Genomic DNA, 19,827 nt, shown 5'->3' on the forward strand with positions numbered 1-19,827 from the left:
GTATAAAGAAAGAGTTGGGTGGACGTCCAGAAAAGATGTAGATTTCGAAATAAACTCGATGGCTATCAAGATGACACTTCCTCTGGCTCTGCAAAACACAAAACTGAGAAGTAAAATTCATCTTCTAATCTCGGCCACAGATCGCAGCCTTCATCTCATGACAGTGTACATCATTTTAAACATAATTGTCAACAACATTGCACTGGAGTTCAAATGTTTGGAATATTTAAGTTTTTAATGTTTTTGAAAGGAGTCTATTCAGTTTTTGCTGCATGCTTAATATTATTTTTAGATTTTTAAAATAGAAATCTTTTGTAACATTATACATGTCTTTACTGTCACTTGAATCAGTTTAATGCATCCTTGTTGAATACATTTAAAAAAAAAAAAATTAAAATGTTATTGTACCACGTTGTCCACAAAAACTGTCTTCAACATTGATAATAATCAGAAATGTTTCTTGAGCAGCAAATCATCATATTAGAATCATTTCTGAAGGATCATGTGACACTGAAGACTGGAGTAATGTATATATAATTGAGTCTTTATACAAAACTGGAAATGCTAAATATATTTAGGATATTTGTGACTTAATTTGACAGTATCCTGTAAATGACTAACTTTACACATGCACAACATCTTGTACCTCAACAACAAGCAAAGAGACACATTATTCACCTGTCCAGGTAAGGTACGCAGGCGAGCTTAGTGCAGGATGGGTAATCTCCACAGTAACTCTCAGACGCTCTCTCTTCTCTTTCCTCAATCTCACAGTGTTTATATATGATGGATCTATGTCCTCATCCTCATCATTCTCTTCCACGTGCTCATTCGGCTCAGGCTGTTTTTCCACTTGCACTGATTTCATTCCTTCCACACTTTCATTTATCTTTTCATTTTCTGCATTATGGTCCACACTAGGTGGCCTGATTTCTGTAGAATAAGCCAAAACTTTATTTTCAAGGTTGTTCTAGATGCTGAGAATTTTTCAGTCTACTCACCATATTATTCTAAGAAATATAGGCATACTTACTGTGTGCATGTCCTCCTCTGCGACTGCCACTTTCCTGTCGTCCTGTAGTCCTCACCAAAGCACAAACGCTCTTGAGCACGAGTTTCCCCTCACTGTTTTTTCTCTCTCTCTCTTTTGACAAAAGCTTGGAGAGAGTTGTGCCACCAGCTGCCCAGAGCAGTTCAGCCACAGGCTTTCCTCCAGAGAGAAGAACAGAGAATATTCCCACACCATCTCTGCTCCAGTGAACCGACAAAGAACGAGGGATTGAGGGAGCAACTGAGAAAAAAGAAAGAGGTGTGAACAACAAAATGTGTGCAGTGCTTGCATGTGCAAAACTCCGATGCTCTAAGGCATTGTGGGTGGTTGTCAGAGTGTTGCTTAATGGTTAAGGGGTTTTCTTAGTTGTTTTGAGTATGTTGCTTTGTGGTTGCTAGGGCTTTTGCTAGGTGATTGTGTCAAAGGTCTCTATGATATTCTGGTCTTTAGATACGGTCTTCCTTAGTTTTATCATCCAGGAGGTGAAAATCTGATTATTCGAAAGATAAAGGTGTAGTAAGAGATTTCTGAGAAACGCTGTTATAGAGCGGATTGGACAGAGCAGCACAAGACACTTGTAGCCCATCAGTAGTAGGGGGCGTATCCACTTATGATGGGGGAGGAGAGAGAGAGAGAAGGAGATTTGAAGAAAGATTGTACAGTGTTGTTTTTGGCAGCCCTTTTAGTTTTAGTCTTAGTCTTAGTCTTTTGGACGAAAATGCTTTTTAGTTTTAGTCACATTTTAGTCACTTATAAACTTGATAGTTTTAGTCAAGTTTTAGTCGACAAAAACACAAAAAGGTTTTAGTCAAGTTTTAGTCGATGAAAACGCAAAAAAGTTTTAGGCAAGTTTTAGTCAATTTTAGTAAAAAAAAAAAAAAGAAGTAGTCTTTAACAAATTAATTTAGGTTAAAAAGTATTGGAAATGGGCTTAGGTTTGACAGGTTGTAGCAAGTGTTGCAATTCATATTTTTTTTTTTTAAATAACCCCTGAAATGATGACTTCTGGTGAATATATGTGGAAACTAATTGATACATTTAGCTAAATATATTTCATACCTTATAGCATATTATAATACAACTTATTAGGCATATATATTTATAGAATAGCAAAGTAGGCCTAATCAATATACAAGACTGAACCACATAGATGTGAAATATAAAGGCTATCGTGATCATTTTGCCAACAATGAACCATGGATTTGTTTAGTTTATAATACGTTTTATTTTTAACTTAAACAAATACAACATATAACATTCAAAACTCACCGGCTTAGACAGCATTTGAAGAAAAATAAACACAACAGTTTTCTGTAGCCTTCTGTGTGAATTTATTCAATAGAATTATTAGATTATCCTGATGCGTGCTGCTTAATATCACACACTCCGCCGTGACAAACAGAAAAAATGCGACGGCATATGGTACAATTGACCTTGTATTCATTGTCCCTCATGCATTCCAGCCACGGGTATTTTAATCCCATTCAATTTTACATTTCTGTGCTCTTTTCTTTTTCGCCGGCTGCTTGTATAGTCATTTTTACATTTCCCGCTGTTGTCACTTGTCGTCATCGTTGCTACGATACGTGACTCACAATGACTGAAACGACCAATTAAAAGGGCATTCTCTGATGATGTTCCAAGATGTTAAAAACGCTACGCTGATCATAGACAAACAGGGGGAGAAATTAGTATCTACCGCACCGTCGGGTTTTTTTCTCATAGCCTACAAATGTCTTAGTCTTCGTTCATAGTCTGACATATTAGAAGCTATGTGTCTGTCATGGATTTGCACTGAATTGATTCTCAAAAATACGGAACGGAACAAGACTTTATTGTGTCAAATACGGGACGATTCCGTATTATACGGAACGGTTGGCAACCGTCAGACTTGTAATAATTTTCGTTCCGTCTCGTCTCGTCAACGAAAACTCGAAAACGTCTCGTCATGTTTTAGTCACCTTAGAGCCATTTTTAGCTAGTCATAGTCGCATTATCGTCATAAAAAAAAGGTGCGTCAACGAAATCATTTCGTTATCGTCATCGTTGACGAAAACAACACTGAGATTGTAGAAAGAGAGATGGCTGAGAGACATTACAAAAGAGAAAAGCTCAGAGGAATAGCACTGGAAAAAGAAGGGTTATGATCAGGCAAGAGGTTTAGGACCTACGTGTTAGAAAAGCTTTCCAGCGCTGGAGAGACGTAAGCGTGAAGGCCTGAAATCAAAGATTGCGTTGTTTCTGCTCCATGCGGGAGTAACATTGGTGTTGCTGTGTTTCACAGAATCAAGCTTTGCTGTTGTTGTAATGTAAGCTATAGTAGCAGGACAGTTTTGAGTGGCATTGTTTGTCTGGAGCTGCTGGCGACTAACAACCAACTTCTGATTGTATATACTCTTGTGTTCTGTTTGTTCATTTTTTGTTCTTTCTTGTCGTTCATTAGTCATCTTCGCTTTATTTTTCATGAAGCATTATTTTGCTTTGCTTCTGCTATGATAAAGGGAGATCCACTCTTGCATTGTGTGTTCGTGCATTTTGGGGGCGGAGCAATGAAGGGAGGGGTGTGTTTGTTTGGGTTGGTTTCAAATATCAACAGTGTTTCTCAGAAATCGCTTACTGCGATTAAATATCCAATCCCGTATACCAGTGGCGCAAAAGGCCACATATTTAGGTGTTGAAATTAGTCCCAGTATCCATGCAATAGCTAGGAATAATTACTCATCTATTTTGAAAAAAGTCGAGAATGACCTAGTGAAATGGGCAGCATTCCCATCGTCCATGCCTGCCCGCATGGCTACAATCAAAATGAATATTCTTCCACGTATAAATTTTATTAGTTCTATGATTCCAATATTACCCCCGACAGGCTACTGGCAAAAACTTGATTCAATGCTTAAAAAATTTACTTGGAATGGGAAGAAGCCGCGCATTAAATGGTCAACATTACAACGGGATAAATCTCAGGGTGGATGGGCGTGCCCGAACTTCAAACTGTATCATTGGGCCTTTATATTACGTTCTTTAAAATACTGGCTTGATGCGGAATTAGTGTCACCTTGGAAAACGTTAGAACAGGAGCTGGTGCACCCATTTAGGCTTCGGGATGTGATTTTCTCTGGTTTGAAACATAAGAAGTGCTATTCAGAATTTGGACCAATTATTTCGTATACATTACAAATTGTGAAAAATTTTGAGAAACACGTAGACTTCAAACTGAAATGGCATAAACACTCTCCTATTTGGCACAATATCAATTTATTGACAGGTGGTAAACCATTCATTTCTCAACTGTGGGCTCAATATGGGATATGGACGTTGGGGGATATCTCAGGGCAAAATTCTATTTTAGATTTTCCTGTTCTAATGTCCCACTTTGATATTCCAAGAAATTCACAATTCCTCTATTTTAGGGTAAGGTCAGCACTTAATTCTCTCAAGGTTCCCTGGGGGTCTGCATTAAAGATTCATCCTATAGTGTCTCTTATGGAAAGAGCACCCCAAAGGAAAACGGTCTCATTCATTTATAACAATCTCATGTCATACATCACTACAGAATTGCCTGGGTATAGATCGTGGGAGGTGGATATACCTCTTGGAACAGAGACCATTAATTGGGAGGTGGTGTGGAATAATGTATTTGAGTCTTCTAAAAATCCAAATCACCAATTAATCCACTACAAAATCTGCCATAGGACCTATCTGACACCACGTAAAAGACATTTATTAGGTCTAGTGCCCAACCCCTTCTGTACATTTTGTAGTCAGGGCACTATGGGCACATTACTACATGTCTTATGGGAGTGCCCAGATGTACAAAGATTTTGGGGCAAAGTTGTGGATAAAATGACTGTTCTGGTGGGGAAGAAGTTTTCTCTGGAGCCGGCGCTGCTTCTTCTAAATGACGATTCCAGGTTCAAGATCACTGAGATAGAACGTAAACTTTGGTTGGCTGGTTTGACTGCAGCGAAAAAAATTGTTGTTCTGAGGTGGCTTCCTCCGCACCGATTATCAATAAAACACTGGCTTCAAACTCTTCTCAAGGTGATCTACCTGGAGTGGTCATCAGCCCGTATTAATAATGTCAAGTTAAAAACGTTGGTGATGTGGGAAAAGGCTGCAGGGGATGTAAAGAAGCTATAGTTATGACTTTTTGTATCTTTCATTTGTGGTAACCCGTTAGGTCCAATTTGTAATCTTGATCATGTCTCTGGTCTAACTTGTGTGCTCCATAGGGAAGTGGGAGGGAGGGAAGTGGGAGGGAGGGAAGTGGGAGGGAGGGAGGGAGGGAGAGAGGGAGGGAGGGAGGGAGGGAAAAAAAAAAGAAAAAAAAAAAGAAATCGCTTACTGCACCTTTAATAACACTCACTTACATAGCATAGAGTCCTTGACAAGCCACACGATTGGCATACCTTAGCAAGCCATATTAAACATAAGATGTATTAAACATAAAAATTGACATAAATCAATTTATCTCTATGTATGATATGCATTTACATTTCTTTTTAAAATTAGAAACATCCTTATTTCTTTCTTAGTGATGATGGACAGTTATTTGCACGCTACCGTTCAAAACTTTGCGGTCAGTAAGATTAAAAAAAAGAAGAGATTATTACTTTTAAATTGATTAAAATGACAGTAAGTACATTTATAATGTTCCAAAAGATTTCTGTTTCAAATAAATTCTGTTTTTTTATCATTTCTATTCATATATTTCTATTTATATAAAAAAAATCACGGTTTCCTCAAAAATATGAAGCAGCGCAACTGTTTTCAACAGTTTCTTTAGCAGCAAATCAGCATATTATAATGATTTCTGAAGGATCATGTGGCAGTGAAGACTGGAGTAATGGAATTTTAAATTGTAATAATAATGATATACTGTATTTGATCAAATAAATGCACTGGTGAGCATACAAGACTTCTTTCAAAACCATGAAAAAGATTATTCATTTTCAGAAATCTATTATTTTTGAGTGTGTCCTTTTACTGTACCTATATGAGCATTTCTCCAGAATCTCTCAACAGGCTTCAGGAGGGAGCAGTGTGCCACTCTGCAGACGATCTCCCCTCCCCTCGCTGGATCATCCAGCGCTTTAAGTAATGCTTTTGCTCGAAATGTCCTCGGCAGAGTTTGCAAAGGGCCCCAAAGCTCAGCTCCCTCTTTGACTTCTCCTTCGCTGTCCTCTCCCTCCTCAATCTCATTCCCTTTTAGATGCAGCCATTTAACAGAGATTTCAGGGGGGTAGAAACCAGTTATGTCACAGGCCAGGGTCAAAGGTCCCTCCTCAGCAGATGGAAGGGGAGAGATGATTTCTGAAACGGTGGGCTTTTTTATGAATCCTAAAAAAGAAAAAAGTCAGTTATTTGATCAAACATTTGTTTTTGTTGTTAATGTACTTCCAGCATTGGAATGGACTGCTATGATACTGCTTACTACATATTATCACTTTACGTGATTGATTGTACTGTATGTTTGCAAATAAAGTTTGATATAATATATATCTAACTATATATAAAGAGTTTGGCGATAATATAATTACATTTTGCGACAATATAAACAATCGCAGCTGAGATTTGCTTTGAAGTATACATTGCTTTATGTGAGTAAACTGTATGTATGCAAGGAAAGTAGAATGTATGTTACAATTTATGTACCAAAAACCAACAGTATTATGGGTATTTTGCTTCAAGTTTGTTGTTTAAATGTCTCAACTCTTGGCATTCTGGATAAAATATTCCATACAGTGTGCTCTGGTTGTGTGTACTGCACATTTTGGTTAATGAAGTAGGTCATCCAGCTATTTAAAAAAAATCACATACTGTGCCAAGTATATACTCCAGAAATACTGTAGTATGTGTGTAATATGGAAGTTTACAAAGTTTCCTTTGACTTCCGGTCTGTATTTTCACAGCGATCTTGCGTATAATGAATGAACGGCCCATTTTAAAATCTTCCCGGTCTACTGACATTTGTTAAGACATCTGCTTTAAACATACAATCCTCATGATAACTTTCGTTAACTTTACATTAAATAAATCCACTTCAAGAGCTAATTACTCCTGGACAGCAGTGTCATAGAAATATACAGAGCGACCGCAAAAACAGAAGTTCAAAGACAATATTCTTAACATGGCGGCGCCCTCGTTTCTCTGGTGCATAAGGTCTATAGAATGCAACAGTAAAAAATACACATTCATTTTCTCCATAGGGAAATTCATTTTTAATAATAACATATAAACTTTTAAAGATAGACCTGACCGAGGTTGTTAATTGATGGTATATGCTTTTGTTGAGGCTGTCAGTCTGCATGATTTCAACTTATTTTTTTAAAGGATTGTGTTTAACAGCAGAAGTCCTGGTGAAGACTACATTATGCTGTAAGTAGATACAGTTCCACCAATCAGAGAGTTGTCCTTTCAAAATACTTACATTTTATTTATACCATAGTCTGTCTTAATACTTGAATGGCTGGAAGGTGTGCATATACCATATTTTTTATTTCGATTATGCCGTCCGCAGTGCTTCATGGGATTGTAGTTCTTTCCTTCACTATAGCTGTTAGGTTCACAGTCTTGTCTTTCTGTATGATTTTCAAATACCTGTTTGCTTTAAAAAAACCCAATTGGGATTCTCCTCGTAGCTGTTTGGTTTGTTTCATTGCTTATAACTCTTAAATGAAGACTTTTTAAAAATCCCTATGGAAAAAAATTATGGGAAAAATATTGCGGAACCAAGACTGCTGAAAAAGTGGGTGGGCACTAATGCACTCTATACTGAACACAGCCTTAAAGGGATAGTTCACACAAAAATGAAAATTCTGTAATTAATTACTCACCCTCTCGTCGTTTCAAACCCATAAGACCTTTGTTCATCTTCAGACAATTGAAGATTTTTTTTTATGAAATCTGAGAGCTTTCTGTCCCTCCATTGACAGCTACACAACTACTTTCAAGCCCCAGAAAGTAAAGACGTTATTAAAGTAATCCATGTGACGGTTTAACCTCAATTTTATGAAGTGCTTTGTTCTTGCAAAAAACACAATTTACCACTTTATTTACAAAATAATAGTCTCCAACATGCATTCTCGCAACAACGTCCGAAAATGAACAAAAGTGAGGGTGAGTAATTAATGCCAGCATTTAACCCTTTAATCTTATTTACAAGAATTCAGTTATTTCATTCCAGTGTTCACCTCGGGTTTCCCGTGTGATGGGTTGTTTTAGGGCCATGTGGTGAACGGTGACCCACACCCTGGCTTCTCCTCTCTCCAGTTCTGCTTTGGGCAGCCTGCACTGGCTCATGGCTGAGAAGAAGCCTTCAGCATCAGGCCGAGGAGCTGCCAGCGCTGGCGGGACGGACACCGGGCTCAGCTCGCCTCCCTCACAGAACCAGCGGAAGGTGATGACGTCCGGATGAAAGTGAGAGGCCTGGGCCACCAGTGTCACAACTCCTGGGGAGAGGGTCCGTTACTGACAACCTTTCATGCTGTGTTTAAATAGTTTGAAATATTTGAATTTGTGTGCTGTATGTGATACCTCCTTCCTCATTTGGCTCTGAGAACTGGATCTCTGAAACTTCCGGTGGTGCTAAACCAAAAAAACCAATACTAATGTCAACAAATGTTAACCTGCATCTTGTTTTATATGCTAAAAGAGAACAAAAATCTATTAACAGGAACCAGTAGCTGAAACCAACTGGAGGTGATCCTCGCCAAGCCTGGGTCAACATGTCTGGGTCATATTTCACTCTAAAATCAATCTACAAATAACCTTTTTTAAATCCAATTCTCATAACTGTAATGTAAAAACAAACAAATATATATTTTATTAAATTTAATAGCCTATATATTTGTAGAAATATTTATAATTCATTGTAGAATTTGCATTTACTGTATTATATTTTTAAAAATATTGTATTATTAATAAATCACCCTTTTAGAATAATTGGAGTAAAAATAAAAAAACACTTCAAAAGCGCATGCTAAAATTACAATAAGGATCTTGAGTGATTAATTGTGATTAATTGTCATGAAAATAATGTCTTCTGCAAAAATCTTAACATTTATAAACAGGCTTGAATTTCTTTGTGCAAAATATATGTTCTTCCAATTCTTCATTTTGGGGTGATATGAGACCTGGAAATGTTTTTTAGAGATTTTCTCAATAGCTTCAAAGAAAATAAAGCAAGCTGCGGGTAAATCATGAGGTTAATGCATGGTGCGTTGAAGTCACATAGGAAAGATCGTATTTGTTCAACGTCACCACAAAGTCGTAATTACGAGTGGGAAACTCAGAATTTTTGAGGTGGGGGTGTGTCAGTGACAAAACATGTTGGATGCAATGGATGCAGCATCTATAATGGTAATTTGTTCAAATTAATGTTTTTTTTTTCTTTCTCACATTAAAACTAAAAAAGCAAAAAAAACTGATGCACTTTTTAATTAATCATTTAGTAGATGCAGATTTTTTAAATCTTTGAATTTTATGTAGAAAAGGTATCACTATATTTTAATTATATTTAATTTTAATAAATTTAAACACACCTGACATCATAATTACGACTTCCCAACTTGTAAATACAAACTTCCCAGGAGGACTTGAATGCATCAATACACCTCAACATGCCCTCTGACCTAGAATAGTAAACTTGTCGGACACTCTCTCGGCCACAATCTTGTCTTTCCCCTTATACGAGATGTGGCATTTGAAGACTGCACCCTTGTGAATGGATAGGTTGGGTATAAATGTGACAGAGGAGAACAGTTGTTTGTTTAGGCTGGAGGTCGAGCGCGGTGGCATCTGTGTGTGTATCTTGTAATATCCTGAGGCAGTAGAGGGCAGCAGAGGGCCTTTCTCTGACACCACAGACACACGAGAGTTACGAGGCGTGTAGGATGCTGAGTGAAAAGGACCATATTTTTTCTCTGTGTGTGAGAGAATGAGAGGATGAAACACATATACAGACAAACAGCCAGTTTGAATTAATAATGCACGCTAATAATTTGAATAAGTTAAGAAATATCTCATGTGTAAATCCACCACTTTCATCTCAACTTCATTTCAACTACTTCTTTTGTCCATTTGACTTAATGAAAGCAGTGTGAAAACCATGCATTTAAATGTCAGTTTCAAACATCATGGAGGTTTCGTTTCTACTATTCTGTGTTGGCTAGTTCCGAATAACATGATTTCATTTGCAATTGTTTTATACAAATTCACAGCAAAATTCCTCTATCCATTATGTGTCATTAGATTTGATTAATAAACTGTAATGGCCAAATATATAATGGTCCGCTTGATAGTTAAGGATGAAGGTGAATAAGTTGTGGTCTTAGTTGGCGGATACCTTTGTATGAAGAGTCTGTGATGGGCACATCATTCAGAAACCATGTCGTTTGCACTCTCTCTGCCAACCTGCCTTCCACACTGACAGTGACTCTGCCTTTCTTACCCACAATCACCCTGGGTGGCAGAACAATCGCTGAGATGTTCAGAGACTTCAGCTTCTCTGAGAAAAAGGGGGTTAAAAGTGTTAGCATTTCCATTTAGCTCACTAGCATTCTGCCATCATTTGTTCATAGTCACTAGTAACTATCCTGACCTGTTACATTAAACATGAAAACATGACTTATATAATATAAGCCCATTTCATGCTTTTAGGGGCTTGAACAAATCTACTATACTATGTTGAAATATTTGCAATTTATATGTGGCTTTCCACAAATTTTATTTCATCAGAATGCACAGCTTCTTTTGAATACCCGCCAATGGAGAAAGATGTTTTTTTTTTTTGCTCCAGAATAGTGCAGATTAAGCTTTTACATCCAGGGGTAGCACTAGCATGACCATGCTAACAAAGAAAAAGCATGATACCTTGCTTCTAATAGAGTGACAAGTCACATTTACAGCTTAGGTTATTGGCTCAAAATGTTTCCAGATTGGCAAAGATGTCACATACTTTTTAGGTATGAATCAAGCAAATCCCGTTAGCCTAAGATCAATGGGATTGCTAACAGAAAGCTTTGTAATAGTATTTTATTAAGTCATTGGTGTGTTACCAGACTTACCATCCCTTCTCTTCCAAGAAAATCCCAAGCAGAGCAATAAAACAAGGGTGAGTGAAATGACCATCATCGCTACCGAAGCCTTGGCTGACTTATTCAGACCTGGGTTTTGCACTGAAAGAGATCAGAGCAGTAAATGTATAAATGTACTTGTTTTCTATAACATTTAACACACTTCACCTTTAATCCAATTAAAACACAACACTAGTCGAATGATGCGTTCAAGTCATGTCGGAAAGATTATATTTACGAGTTGAACACACATGAATGTCAACACAAGTTCATAATTGGGAGTGTAAAATGTAGGATTTTCTTTAAGCCCAGAAGGTTTAAGTTGTGGGTGAGTCAGTCTCAGACATTATGGATGCATCATGTGTATTAATGGCAAATTTGTTAAAAAATATTTTTTTCATTTATCATAAAATGCCATGGGATTGTACATTACAACATAATCTATAATGATTCAATTTACACCACTTTCAGAAACTGAATAAAAACATTAAAAAACGCACCCAGTGCACATAGAAATGGTACATCGGCATATTGCTCTCACCAAAGTGATTTCAATACAACTGACATCAAAATTATGACTTCAACTCGCAAATATAAACTTCTCACGAGAACTTGATTGCAACAAAAGTAGGCTACTGGTGTCCAATCCTCCTCCTGAAGGGCCACATTCCAGCAGAAATAAGGTCTAGCCCTAAATAAGCACACCTTAACCAGCTAATCAAGGTATTCCAGATCACTAGAAACTTCCAGGCAGGTGTGTTGCGAGATATATTCTGCAGGAATGTGGTCCTCCAGGAGCAGTGAAGTGCAAGAAGGCAAGTGAAGTCCTTTCTCCCATACCACGTGGGTCATCAGTGGAAAGGTCAATGGTGCCATAGGCAGGTTCTTGCACATTGTGTTGCTGGGCCACACATTTCACCTCTCCTCCTCTGCTCCTCTCCTCCATGCTCAAGGTGTGATACTGATGTGTCATATACATTCCATCCTCATTCTGGGTGGACAAGGGAAGCTCAGGAAGAACCTTTCCATTCTGGATCCATAGAATGGATAGGTTGTTGGGGTAGAATCCACTGATGTCACAGGAGAGGGTGAGTGGAGATGAGTGGGAAGATGAGGGAACAGTTGAGAGAGTGACCTTCGGGAGAACTAAAAAAAGAGATAAAAAAGAATGAAATATACTAAAAGTACCAGTAATCAAGCGTAGCGTTAGTTCTGGCAGGTCACGTTAGTCAAGCTCGCATCAGCTGACTCTCAGCTGATCCACATCTACCTATAGGAATACGACGCCTATCACCGTATACAGATATAAGCTCCTTCAGTATTATCAGCAGCTATCACGTTTCTCAGGCGCTAATTACCCTCCTCCCTCCCCAGCTCCTCTCGTTTCTCAGGAGCGAATTACCCTCCTCCATCCCCAGCTCCTCTCGTTTCTCAGGAGCGAATTACCCTCCTCCATCCCCAGCTCCTCCTCTCGCCCAGTCAGGATTTGGCATTCTGATTCCCCTTGAATCAGAATAAATTCTCGAATTATGTTGTACTTTAAAATCTTGAATTAAATATATTTGCAAACATTCATGTTGGTTCTGTTCTGTTTACCCCAAGGGGGGTTATTGCTGCTCTCCCTGCTCTTATCCATGCTAGGCTGCATGGATGCGCAGGGAGTTCTCGCCCAGAATGGAACCATACCACCAATCCAAACTGTATGCTAATTGTCAATCATATATGCCGGTAGTGGTAGTAGTTAATTAAAACCACATTATCTTTATATGAGTATGTTGATTTCCCCGATGAATAAATGTCCATGAATGAGTAGTAAAATTTTGGCCTTGAATGGCCTGCAAGATTTTGGAAAGCAACTATTGCCTAGTCTAGAGGCGTCCAATCCTGCTCCTGAAGGGCCACTGTCCTGTAGAGTTAATCTCCAAACTTAATTAAACATCCCTAATGATCCAGCTAACCATTGTATTCACGATTATTACAAATTCCCAAGCAGGTAAGCTGGAGCAGGTTGGAGTCAAACTCGGCTGGACGTTGGTCCTCCTGAAGCAGGAGTGGACACTTTTGGCCTAGTCTGACTTCAGTCAATGAACATGTATTTGCAAAGTATTCTTAGACATCAGAGAATGAAACAACTGCTTCATAGGCATAAGGGCCAGCTCAGACGAGTGAACCATCTTGAGACAGCATTGCATACTTGCATTCTGTCCCAAATGATTCAAATTGATGTTCATGAACTCTACAATACAATAGGGCAGAGTTCTTCAACTCTAATCCTGTGGGCCTATGTCTTGCAGACTTTAGTACCAATCCCAATTTAGCCCACCTGTAATTTGCAAGTAATTCTGAACATCTTGATTAGCTTGTTTGAGTGTGTTTGGTTAGGGTTAGTGCTAAACTCAGCAAAACACTGACCCTTCAGGACTGGAGTTGAAGTGCCCTACCATAGGGTGTCCCGTTTGTCGTTTTACGATTCAGGAGGATGCTTATGAGCACCCACTTTTACAGAAACAGCTCTGATGCAGACTTCACAGAAGACTTCTACCCGACAATCTTTAGGGCTTTTCACACTGTCCTTAACCCGGTTTATTGTAATTCTAAATCCCGCTTTAAGGAACGCTTCACACCCTGCTCCAGGGTTAGCACTTTTGTGGTGTTAGCCCCGCATTGCGGTGCCAAACATGTACAGTGTGAAACGAAGTGGTGTTAGAATATTACAGCTCGATGCATGCTTTCTTTTAGAGCCTTTTATGGTAACAGGTCGTGTGCTGCGTTCGTCCAATCAATGACACTGACATCGCAAATATGGAAATAAGGACTTTTCTATTTCAAGTGTGAAAACCCTAAACGTGAAGGACCAAAAGGTCGGTGATTGGATCTACTAGTCTTGGATAAAGTGGACTGATTGTTTAGGAATGGAAGTTCATGTCAAAGAAGAACAACCATAATCTGTTCATTATATCCTGATAGTTGTTCCCCAATTCAGACTTGCCGAGCAAAACTGACAACATCAAGAAGTTATTTCCTTCATCAATTGCAACTGATGCCTGAGACAAATCCCACAGCATAAGTTGTACAATTCTGCAAAAAAACTTGCGACATGAACTGATGAAGCCACTTGATTGAGTGGTGAAATGCGTGAAACTAATGTTAAAGGGGTCATATAATGGTACATGCACTTTTACAAGTTGATTGTACTGAAATGTGTGTTGGCAGTGCCTGTACACAACCATCATAAAATGATAAAAATCCATCCAGTGTTTTTTTTTCATATCTTCTTATATGTTTTCCCGTCTCAAATATTCCCCACGATCAACGGCAATGCTTTCATGTTTGCGCGAATCATTTCACACACCAGACTGCTTTACAAACGAGGGTCAGTATAAAAGCTGGTTTTGCTAAGAAGCTGCTCCTGAAAAAAGGATCGGAACCAACTATTCGTGTTCCTGCTGCACCTCCAGAAGAAGAAGTGAGTGTTACGTTTTATTAACCTTTATATTAATATTTATATTAATCTTTGCAAATCGCAAGCATGCTTCACGATGAATGCATCTAAGGTTTACACTCAGGGTACATTACGGCATGTTTTCTATGTTCGACGTTCTCAATATAATTCATAATCCCACGTTTATAATGAACAACGCGTTATGGTTATTGTGTTATTGTGTTACAAAGGTTATGTTATTGTGTTATTGTGTTGCACAGAACAGAGGGGCGGGGTGAGCAAAGCGCATTATAATTTAAAGATACATGCACTTAAACGGCGTGCTGAAAACAGAGCTGTTTTTGACCAGGTAAAATTAGTGTTAATACTAATGAGAATTTTTAATTAAAGTATATTACAAACTTTTAATTTAGACCCTAAAGAATCATATTAGCTTGTACAAAAATGGCATTATATGACTCCTTTAAATAAGATGAAAGTACATGTTGTACTGTTACAGCAAAAGTTGCATCCTATTTCAAATGAATGACATCTACCAATCAAATGTGTAAATTCGGAATACCTATAATGTAAGGTGTGAACTCTTCAAGGATAGGTTTCACCAGGGCTGTATGTTGCACCTTACAGCCAAAGCTTGTGTTCTGGTCAGAGATTTCAGGGATCAAGGTTAGCCAGCTGACTGCATCGTACAGCCCGTCCTCTGTACGGTTCACTTGCAGCTTTTGGGGTTCTTGGATTTTTTTTCCTGCTCGTGTCCAGGTAAACATGATTTGTGGAGGACTAAAGCTCCTTGCCCAACATTCGAACACACTTTTTCTTTTCAGGAATACTTCAGGTAAGATGATGGAAACCAGTGGAGGAACTGTAAGAGATTTAGAATGCAACTCCAAGGTTTAGCTTGTCTGGGATATGTATCTGAGATTATATTTATTTATATATTAATAAGTTGGACATTGGTCCTGTGTTTTTCAACAGCAGTGAGATGCACTTGAGACTTACCTAGTATTGTCAGAGTCACATCTGTGAAGTAATCGGTTTCATTATAGTTCACCCTGCACTCATACACCCCTTGCTGGTCTGGAGTGGCATTGTAAACTGTCAGTGGGAAGGAGCCAATGAAGGAAGCAGTTGTGTTCAAGAAGAAGCCTGGTTGAGTGAGATTCCTTGAGGCAATGACTAAACCACCGAAGGACCAGGTGATGTTTATCATCAGTGAATCATCAACTAGAGGCGGCAGTGTAAAGGAGCAGTTGAGGACAGCTGAGGAGCCCGGAGACACAGAGACATCTGCAGAGGAGCCTAAGTTTAAGAGAAGGCCAGAAAAATATGAAAGGAAAAGCATTTCAATTTTCAATTTTCAAATTTTCAGTGGCCCTATCATGCTTATTTGAACAAAAGTTTTAAAGATCAAAGTACACAACAAATTAAATCATTGTTTCTTAAAAGAAAGAATCGATTCTGAACTGACGAAACGAGTTTCAGTCTCAATTCCAGTCTCACTTCCTGTTGCATACCTATGTAACAATGTAACATATTTGCTTATACTACAGGGCCATTGAATACTTGTATCTGACTGGTTGACGAATGTTCTAAGGTGTGCAATTATTTTCAGGGATACGCACGGCTAAAGTAGTTCCAGGCAGGTCTTGACCGCATTACAGTTCCATATCACTTTGCGTAGTTAACTGTAATAACGGAAAATAGGATACAATTCATAACAAGAAAAAAAAAATGACAGACAATTTTGAATTTCTGGAAGTAAAATTTAATATTTATAGTTATCATGAAAATTTTAACAACTGGGCGACGGCAGTATTGGATAACCCAGATGAAAAAACAAATAAACGGAAGAGGACATCAAAAGCAGCAGGCAACAACAAAAGACATAAAACAATCAGCTAGATTACAGCTAGACAGACTCGAGGGCGAAAAACATGAAGGAAACACCAAAAAAAACAACAGCTTGGGCTGTCAATGTGTTTAACGACTGGCTTAAGGCCAAAAATACGTCTGTGGACAAAGAAGAGAGAGATGGGGCAGATGCTTTAAATACCCAGCTGCGGGCTTTATATGCCACTGTCCGAAACAGATCTGCCATTTTCGATGTCTAACTTCACAATCAATGGAAATGTGCAGTTTAATTTTAATAAATAAAGTATATAGTCCTATATCTATAATCAATAGAACATTGAACTGAATATACATAAATAGATAGTCCTGCTACTGTCAATAATAGAAAAATAGAATTAACGAATGAATTAAAACGAATGAATTAATAAATAAATTAAATAATATTGATGCACATGCTTTTCTGTCTCATTTTTGCAACCTCTCTCTCTCTATCTGTCTATCTAATAACTGCATTAGTCTGCTATCAGTGGCTCAAACCTCAGTTACTAACTCTTAAATGACGTTTTGGAATTAGCAACGAAGGCATGGGAATTGATGCGTAAGAAATTAGTCCTACATACAAGAGCGTTTTAATGACAAAAACTTGACAAACGTCTTGAAATACATCATCTGAACAATGTTTCGAGGTGTGGTGTAGTATAAGCGGAATAATTGACTCCAGGCCGTTGAATTATTAGAAAAATAATGCACAGCCGGGTGTGCATTATTTTTCCAATAATTCAACGGCCTGTCGTCAATTATTCCTTACATAATGCCAGCCTATGGTCTTCATTGGCTGCCTGCGAACAAGGGGCGTGTTCAAGTTCAAAACGGTGGGCAACGTTTTGCTACGGTTTCCGGGTTGAACGTCATGTTTCCTGGAAACGGCGTGCACCGGTGTGCAACGGGGTTTGAGATACGTTTTCTCTTGTTTGGTGGGTGTGTGAGAACTGCAGTCCAATCAGCAGCAACATAAAGCACGCGGTATTAAAGTGAACTCGCACAATGGGTTCAAGGAAAGTAATTTACAAATGTGTTCGATGCAGCTCGGTATACGCAACAACTGAGGATATTAGAAGACATGTTTGTCATAAGTTTTATTGTAAAAATATAGGATATCAACATAATGATGTAGTTGTTTATATTTTTAGCTTCATTGCAAGTGTATGACATTTGGTATAGAAATAAACAATGGTAATTAAGTGCTTTTCCTAAAAATGAGAAAGAAAATACAGGGTATTAAAACAGTATGAACTACAAATAAAGTCAGCATGTGAGGCTAAATAGATGTGTTTTAGTCTGAATTAGGTAAGATGTGTGCTTCCATTTCAGTTTCAGCAATCCCTTCACTCGATTGGGATGCTCTCTTTTGTTCTGGGTGGCAAGTGCAGTAACTGTAACATCGGGCATATTTTGTAGTATTAAACACATATTTATACCGACTTCATCAGGCTCAGAAAATTCTTCGCAAAGAACACAAAGAATGGCCTTCTCAGCTGCCATAGTTGCAACTCTTGCGTCATCAGAACAGTGTGTTCAACGCATCACCGTTTCTGTTTAAAAAACGTTGTGCAACGTTTTGTCGGGGCGGAACGCAGCCAAGGTCTACTTTGACCCGCCCTCAGACACTGTAGTTGTAGCTGAGAAGATGCTGTTTTCAGTGCTGCGAATCTACTTTGCATGCACTTAAAAAGGATGGGGACTCGCGCTGTAGTTGATTTAGTAAAACCGACACCATTGTTAAAGTTCATATTCAAATTCAGATATGGTAGTAGTGATGTAAGCGGTAGACCAATCACAACAGACTGGCCCATCTGACCAATCAGAGCAGAGTAGTTCACGGAAAGGAGGGGTTTAGATTGAATCTTTGAACAAACCTTTTTCAGACTCTTTGAGAAATTAGGTGATGTACAATGTATATTATGAGAACATTCATGTGTTTTTGACCTTAGATACATGTAAACCTGTATGAGACCTCCAAAACAAATTAGGAATCTTTAAAATAGCATAATAGGGGCACTTTAATCCAAAAACAAGAGCAGTAGCCTGTGCTTGATTTAGGACTGCTTAAAAAAATAAGGTGATAACACATTGATCAAACATCTGGATAAGACATTTAAAGGTTCTAAGAAAAGCACTTAAATTCAGGAGAACTGTCACTCGATTAAGTGCACTGCGAGTTGTTTTGGATAAAGCTCATTGCTTTATAATAATTAACTAGGTCTTCTTACTAGACCTCTTTATATGGACTATGCATGATATTATTATTCCCATGACTGGATAACACAAACTAATACCATTCTTGGCTTTTGTCTATCATTCTAAGTTCAAACGTTCTTCTTTGCATTTCTGTTTTAAAAGATGGCATGCTGTACTGACAATAAGTGTGCTAAATAAACATTTACAATAAAAAGAGGAAATAAAAAATTGAATTTTAATTAGGAGACACAACTTTAGAGGGCTATTTATAACAACAAAAATAATGATTATTAATAAACACTTATGCCATTGTGAATTGTTTGTCAGTTTATTTAATGACTATTAATATTTTCCATTTAAGAAAGGCGGCTGTGGTAACAAACAACTTGGACATTTCTGGTATTAAAAATTTGAATCACACAGTTATTGTTCATCTTTGGTCAAACTTTCCCTCATTCAGGTTTTAGTTATCTTCAATAATGTAGAAAATACAAAGCATTCAAAAACAACAACACTGTACTGCAAAATATTGTAAGCATAGTAACACACATCCAGTTTTAAACTTTAAAATTCAGTTCAGGACAATTACAAAATATATAGCAAACATTAAATCACTTTTTGCCTTGGCAATGCCTTTAGAGAACCTTAACAATAGATGTAGTGTTGTTTCTGTAATGATACGCATGGGCTATAGTACTCACCTGGCTTTATTAGGCCCATCAGCCATAAATAGAACAGGACTTTAAACTTCATGCCGATTTACTGGAGTGCGAGCATACTCCTTATCGTTACTCTATTTGTTTCTTTCATTGCTTTTGCTCTTTGTATTGCATACTGAAAAACACACTTATATAGGGACAGGGGACAGTAGGCGGGGATCAAGTGGGCAAAGGAAAAGATACTGAGTGCTTGTGAAAAGGGGGTGTACCAACTTTATATCTACTGTTCAATGCAGTCATTCAGTTTGATCACTAAGAGAGAGAGAGAGAGAGAGAGAGAGAGAGAGAGAGAGAGAGAGAGAGAAAGTTAAATGGTGTGAAGAGGGTAAACGCAGGGTACTAAGAGAGAGAGAGAGAGAGAGAGAGAGAGAGAGAGAGAGAGAGATGTTCAAAGACACATTTAGGACAGTGGTCACTTAAAATTCAATCTGGCCTCCATCCAATGTTCTG

The 19,827-nt window shown here is 38.1% G+C and overlaps 1 protein-coding gene across 1 annotated transcript; it reads right to left on the reverse strand.

Moving 5' to 3' along the window:
* Positions 1–13: 13 nt before the first annotated feature.
* On the reverse strand, positions 14–19,468 carry LOC307147064 (uncharacterized protein). Its single transcript, XM_079851524.1, has 13 exons — positions 19,360–19,468; positions 15,569–15,868; positions 15,132–15,431; positions 11,968–12,273; positions 11,119–11,229; positions 10,398–10,559; positions 9,685–9,975; positions 8,588–8,638; positions 8,245–8,502; positions 6,044–6,391; positions 1,034–1,291; positions 670–933; positions 14–82 (listed from the first exon to the last, which is right to left on the reverse strand). Exons 1-12 carry the CDS (start codon positions 19,409–19,411, stop codon positions 671–673), a joined length of 2,700 nt encoding a protein of 899 aa, XP_079707650.1. The 5' UTR covers positions 19,412–19,468; the 3' UTR covers positions 14–82; position 670.
* Positions 19,469–19,827: the final 359 nt, after the last annotated feature.

The sequence above is a fragment of the Squalius cephalus genome (genome assembly GCF_949319135.1).
Source record: "Squalius cephalus genome assembly, chromosome: 19".
Classification (NCBI taxonomy): Eukaryota; Metazoa; Chordata; class Actinopteri; order Cypriniformes; family Leuciscidae; genus Squalius; species Squalius cephalus.

Excerpts from the sequence above, each read along its gene's own strand:
- LOC307147064 (XM_079851524.1), bottom strand. The coding sequence starts at position 19,411 with ATGAAGTTTAAAGTCCTGTTCTATTTATGGCTGATGGGCCTAATAAAG. Across the intron at positions 9,976-10,397 it reads CACAGACTCTTCATACAAAG|AGAAAAAATATGGTCCTTTT; the intron begins GTATCCGCCAAC and ends TCTCACACACAG. Across the intron at positions 1,292-6,043 it reads CTGGAGAAATGCTCATATAG|TTGCTCCCTCAATCCCTCGT; the intron begins GTACAGTAAAAG and ends CTTTTTTCTCAG.